Source organism: Halyomorpha halys, unplaced genomic scaffold, assembly GCF_000696795.3.
Source record: "Halyomorpha halys isolate HHAL.00 unplaced genomic scaffold, Hhal_1.1 Scaffold400.1, whole genome shotgun sequence".
In the NCBI taxonomy this organism is placed as follows: domain Eukaryota; kingdom Metazoa; phylum Arthropoda; class Insecta; order Hemiptera; family Pentatomidae; genus Halyomorpha; species Halyomorpha halys.
In genome coordinates, this window is record NW_027106113.1 from 757,209 (window position 1) to 763,667 (window position 6,459).

Below are 6,459 nucleotides of genomic sequence, written 5' to 3' on the forward strand. Positions count from 1 at the left end.
TGTTACTATTAATGATCACGCCATACCCAGTTCTACATTACTGTCACGACAATAAAACTATCATGACAGTCAATGCTGTCATGATTGAAACTATCAAATAGCAACCACACTTTTGCCGCAATAATAGAAACTACTTTCTATTATTCCAGAATTCACTGTTAAGCCACATACATTTTATAGTTAACGTGACAGTTGCTTCACTGGCATTTGAACTATCGACTATCACACCAGAGCTAGTGTGATAATACAATAATGACTGTAACAATCGTACAGCTAAAGTTATAACGATTCTCCAATAACGGGTAAAGTGGCGGGTATTTGTCGGGTAAAACGGGTATTTTGTGGTCGGGAGAATCGGCAACACTGGACATATGTTATACAGCAGAGCTCCTAGTGGATTTTCTTGGCAACTTGTTTTGTAACTTTGTAATCTTTACCAAATAATAAAATATCGAACAACTTGATCACATAATCTTTCCTACGTTCCTTGATTCCTCTCCTAGTTTTTCCTTCCATTATTTTATTTTTATTAATTAATTTAAAAAAGCTAAAAACAACACAAACCAAACACGAACTATAAGCAACTAACCTATCAAAACAACACAGAAAAGGGTGTGGAGCTCAGCTGGTCTGTTGCGTGACGTCATTCTCCATTGATCAGACATAATAATAAACTCTGGAACATGTCAAATGTTACATCTTTTTAACCTGCTAAAAGAAGGAAATATTTCTCCATTGAACCTAACTTTTTCCATTTAATATGTTAAACTAAAGATCATGAATACCCCTAATGTATAGCCCACTGTAATGGGGCTGATGATGCCTCAATGGGCCAAAATTTAGCAAGATTAATAAATTATATATTTTTTTGAGACTATAATGGCCTTTTGTATCTGCTATTTCCTTTACTTTGTTCTACTATAACAATATCGTAAATTAAAATTAATACATCTTTGAAAATGATGAATTCAGTTTGATGAGAGTATGAGAACTACTCACTCAGAAATTTCAATTAAAGCTGAAGATAATAATTTTTAGTCGAAAAATTAAAAGCAAGCAATAATAATTTAATGTTTTGGACTAGAACTGTTTGTTTTGGGTTAATACATACTTTCTTATGGATATGTCAAACTAACCTCTTTGGAACACCCACGTTATTTTTTCGATTATTGGGCATAATTTGAATAATATTCTTTTTAAGATTTTTACCTGTTTGTTTGTGATTCAGACCAAGTGTTTATTTATGTGAGCAACAAAAGTTTACCCCAACTACCGCGAATTTCATTAATTTTTATAAGTTCAGAGAGCTTAAGATAACATAAGTTGGTTTTAAAGTGAATATTATAGCATTCCTATTGTGTTTTATTTTAGCTAGTGAAAATTTGGCTTTAAAAGTAAGTGGAGCAAGTTTTTAATGTAACATACAATGTCACAGTATTATTATTACCCACAAACAGTACCTTTTTCTTATAATACTGAGAGTAATTATATCCAACCTCCTCCTCCATACTTTAATAGTTACAATCCAAGCACCCCGGGATATGTATCTTATGATACATCGTGTCCTCCACCTCCAGTATTCCAGCAAGGAAGTGAACTAGTGACTAATCAATTTCAAAATAATATTGTATCTGGTAACAATGTTACTACTTCTTCAGATACAAACCTTAGCAAGGATGAATGTGCTAAATTACAAGATGAGTTCATTTATAAATGTCTTAATGGATCAAGGAGTAGCTTTGACAAAAGACCACACAGGGACCGATCAAAACATAAATCTTACAGCCCAGAACCGCGACGAAGGTCACACAGTAGTTCCCATAGTGCGATTATTAGAAAACATAGAAACCATAGAAGAGATAGTTCAGATTCATCTGAAAGGGATAGAAATTTTCATTTAAAGTCTCGAAAAAAATCATTTATAGATAAATGGAGGTTGAACAATTGCTCTACCACAAAAGAAATGAAGAACAAACTAGAAGAAATCAGTCACATGAATCCGGAAGATATTATTAAAAAAGAGAAATTATTTTGGACACGTTCAGCTCCAGCTGATCTGTATTATATTAAAAAACAAGGTAGTTCATCTGTATTGGAAGCTACTGACAAATTATTGAGTCTTTGTTGTCAATTTGAAGAAGAATTAGTAAAAAGAGGCCAAAGGGCTAGAGCCGAAAAGCCACCATACCAATGTCCCCCACGAAAGAAAAAGTTACACAAACATAAATGCTGTAATTTAAATCACGATTCAAGTTCAGACACTTCTTCAGAAAATGAATCTGAAGAAGATGAAGGACTCCTTGAAGAGTTAGAAAGAAAAAAAGCACACCCTGATCGGTTACATGCAGAATTGTGGTACAATGATCCAGGAGAAATGAATGATGGCCCTTTGTGTCGATGTAGTGCTAAAGCTAAGCGATCAGGAATAAGACATAATATCTATGCAGGTGAATTAAGTTTACGAAAATGTGATATCAATACAAATAATGCTGACAAATTGTATCACTATAGGATCACCATTTCTCCACCAACCAACTTCTTAATTAAAACACCTACTGTAATTGAATATGATCACCATGAATTCATATTTGAAGGATATTCTATGTTCTCTCATAAACCTTTGGAAAATTTACCTGTATGCAAAGTTATTAGGTTTAATATTGAGTATACCATTCTTTATGTGGAAGAAAACCTACCTCAAAATTTCACTATAAGAGAATTAGACTTATTCCATGAGTTTTTGTTTAAAGAAATACTGGAATTAGTTGATCTTGATTTTAAAGCTGCAGGTGATTCTAATGGTTGTGCTCAGTTTCATTTTATGCCAAGGTTTGTACGTGAACTTCCTGAAAATGGAAAGGAATTACTATCTATGAATGTAATTTTAAGCTATTTATTGAATAGTTCAAAACTTTTGATACCAAAGGATGAACTTAAAGAAATTATAAGTTTACCTAATTATAAGTGGCAAAAACTTGTAGATGAAGTTAAAGGAATGGTGGTTACATATCCTGGAAAAAAACCATGTTCTATCAGGGTTGACCAGCTTGACAAGGATCAAAGTAATGCTAGTGATGGAAATCCAAAATATCCAGAAATAGTTCATTTTGGAATACGTCCACCCCAGTTAAGCTATGCCGGAAATCCAGAATACCAAAAAGCATGGAGAGAATATGTGAAATTTCGTCATCTGCTAGCTAATATGCCAAAATCATCCTATGAAGACAAAAGGAAATTAGAGGCAAAAGAAAATAAACTCCAAGAGATGAGAAGCCAAAGCAAAATGAAACGAGATGTTACTATTGCTGTTTCCAGTGAAGGATTTTACAGAACAGGTATCATGTGTGATATAGTCCAGCATGCTATGCTTCTGCCTGTTTTAGTGTCACATTTACGATTCCATCGTTCTTTAGATGTATTAGAAAACAAAATAAATTATAAATTTAAAAATAGAAGCTTATTACAACTTGCTTTAACCCATCCATCTTATAGAGAAAATTTTGGGACCAATCCTGATCATGCCAGGAATTCTCTTACGAACTGTGGTATTCGACAACCAGAGTATGGAGATAGGCGAATTCATTACATGAATACCAGAAAAAGAGGTATCAATACACTTATTAATATAATGTCCAGGTTTGGTAAGAAGCGGGAAACTGAATCAAATATAACTCATAATGAACGTTTAGAATTCCTTGGGGATGCTGTTGTGGAATTTGTTTCATCAATTCATTTATTTCACCTTTTCCCCAGGCTTGAAGAAGGAGGTCTTGCCACTTATAGAGCAGCTATTGTTCAAAATCAACATCTAGCAGTTTTAGCAAAAACATTAGGCTTAGATGGATATATGCTTTATGCCCATGGTTCAGATTTGTGCCATGATCTTGAGTTGAGACATGCAATGGCTAACTGTTTTGAGGCTTTAATGGGTGCTCTTTTCCTAGATGGTGGTATAGAAGCAGCTGATAAAGTTTTTGGTGAAGTATTATTTGAAGACAATGAGATTTTACAGAACGTTTGGAGAAATTATCCTCCCCATCCTTTACAAGAAGAGGAACCAGCAGGTGACAGAAAATGGATTGAATCCTACCAGATGTTACAAAATCTTACAAAATTTGAAGATTCTATCGGTGTTAAGTTTAATCATATTCGTCTTTTAGCTCGTGCTTTTACTGACAGAAGTATGGGTTATAATAATTTAACATTGGGGTCCAATCAGAGGTTAGAATTTCTTGGAGATACTGTTCTTCAGTTGATTGCTTCAGAATATTTATATAAATATTTTCCAGAACATCATGAAGGTCACCTTTCCTTACTGAGAAGTTCTTTAGTAAATAACCGAACTCAAGCAGTGGTATGTGATGATCTTGGTATGGCTGCTTATGCTGTATATTCTAATCCGAAAGCTGAACTAAAGACTAAGGATAGAGCTGATCTTTTAGAAGCTTTTCTTGGTGCTCTTTATGTTGATAAAGGCTTACTTTATTGTCAAACTTTCTGTAATGTTTGTTTCTTTCCAAGACTTCATGATTTCATTATGCATCAAGATTGGAATGATCCTAAATCTAAGTTGCAACAATGTTGTCTTACTCTAAGAACAATGGAAGGAGGTGAACCAGAAATACCTGTATATAAAGTTATTCAGTGTATGGGACCAACAAACACTCGATTATATACTGTTGCTGTTTACTTTAAAGGAAAGCGTTTAGCTGAAGCTTCTGGTCACAGTATTCAGCAAGCTGAAATGAATGCTGCAAAAGTAGCATTAGAGCACTCACAGAGTTTGTTTCCTCAACTAGATCATCAAAAACGAGTAATTGCAAAAAGTATGAAGCAAGAGCCTTTGAACTCTACAGCATCAAAAAAGAAACAAAGTAAAGATTATTATGAAGAAAAAAGTTACAAGAAATACGATTATAGTAATTCACGTAAGAAAATAAAAAAGGGAAATACCAAAGCCTCTTCAAAAGAATCATCACCCACTTCCAGAAGATTTTCTTCTAGCAATGATAAATCAGATTCTGATTCAGATAGTCACAGAAAAATAAAAAAATACAAGCATAAAAAATCTCATGAAAATTCTTTAGATAGAAGTTCTGATGAATATTATTCAGATCGAGAAATTAAGAAGAAAAAAATTCGCTACTACAGCAGTTCTTCCACCAGTTCTTCTGAAGGTGAAAGTAGTGTCGACCAAAGTACAAATAGCTCAAACAAATCGATGAAGGGGTATGAATCTGATGAAGAACTTACAAAAAAATATTCTTTTTACACCAATGAACTGAAATCTTTGAAAGACCAACTTGCTCAAGAAGGAAAAAGCAATTTATTAAACCAAGTTGATAAAAAAGAAGTAGATTCATTATCTGAAGATGAAAACAGCTCATTTTCAGTTAAAGGTGACTAGAATAAGAGTGTTTTGAAACTTTGTAATTTTATTTTTTTTTAGTTAAAACTAATGTATTAAAGATGAGTTGTGATAATTTTAAATCATTTTAGTTGTGATTAGTTTTAAATTCAAATTAAATTATTTATAGTTTTTACTTTATGGGTACAAATATTTATAAATATTTTTATTTTAACATTAGATAATGAATTAAAATGGCTAGGTTTATAACTAAAAACATGATTCTGTAAATATCTCACTATTCACTCACTTATAATTTTTATGACTAACAAGACTTTATTTAATCAAATGAATGCCAACAATGATGCCCTTTAAAGTATTATTGTTATGAAGTATCTATGAAAAAAATTCTTAACTGTTTTGATTTTATTATTAAATCTATTTATTATTATCAATTAATTAATGATTTAATATCTATTAAAAATCACTAAAGTAGCGTGGATAAAGAAATTTATAACACATGAAATTCTTCCTTAACAATTACACCATCAAACTGTTAATTATAATATTTCTATGAAACAAAATATTATACTTTGGCTACTACTGGATTGATAGCAAGAACAATTTAGAATGTTATTGTAAATAAATTCATTGTTTTGCTTACATTTATTTATTTTTTAGTGCTATCATTCTACAAGAATCTCTCTCCCTCTTCCTCTCCATCTCTCCCTTCTTCCACCCTCCCTCTCTCCTTAATGATTTTAATTGTTGAATTAAGCCACTTTTTAGGTCTCTCAGAACAATTATTTATTGACTTGGTAGTTTATTGAGCTTCAATTATTGGGGAAAAAAGGTAAATAAGTCTATAAATGTTTTTTTTCTATCATGATTTTCAAGTGTTTAATAGATATTATTATTTTACTATAAAAAATTAAAACCTTTTCAGTGATCATTATTCTTACAGTATATTCATGTGCCTTATGATAAAAAAATGCAATTACTTTCTGATCCATCAGCCAGAAATATTAATGATTGATAATATAGTATTTTCAACAAATTCCTTTTGTTTCTTGATTTATTTTATAATTCTTTTCTTTTCCAATAACAAGAAT

At 31.8% G+C, this 6,459-nt stretch overlaps 1 protein-coding gene across 1 annotated transcript; it reads left to right on the forward strand.

Annotated features, from left to right (window-relative positions):
- The first annotated feature begins 1,034 nt into the window (after nt 1-1,034).
- Nucleotides 1,035-5,993, forward strand: drosha (ribonuclease 3 drosha). The gene has a single exon (XM_014423043.3). The coding sequence runs from the start codon at nt 1,427-1,429 to the stop codon at nt 5,405-5,407; it is 3,981 nt and encodes a 1,326-aa protein (XP_014278529.1). The 5' UTR covers nt 1,035-1,426; the 3' UTR covers nt 5,408-5,993.
- The last annotated feature ends 466 nt before the right edge of the window (nt 5,994-6,459 follow it).

Bases quoted from the DNA above. Each gene is read 5' to 3' on its own strand.
- drosha (XM_014423043.3), top strand. From the start codon at position 1,427: ATGTCACAGTATTATTATTACCCACAAACAGTACCTTTTTCTTATAAT.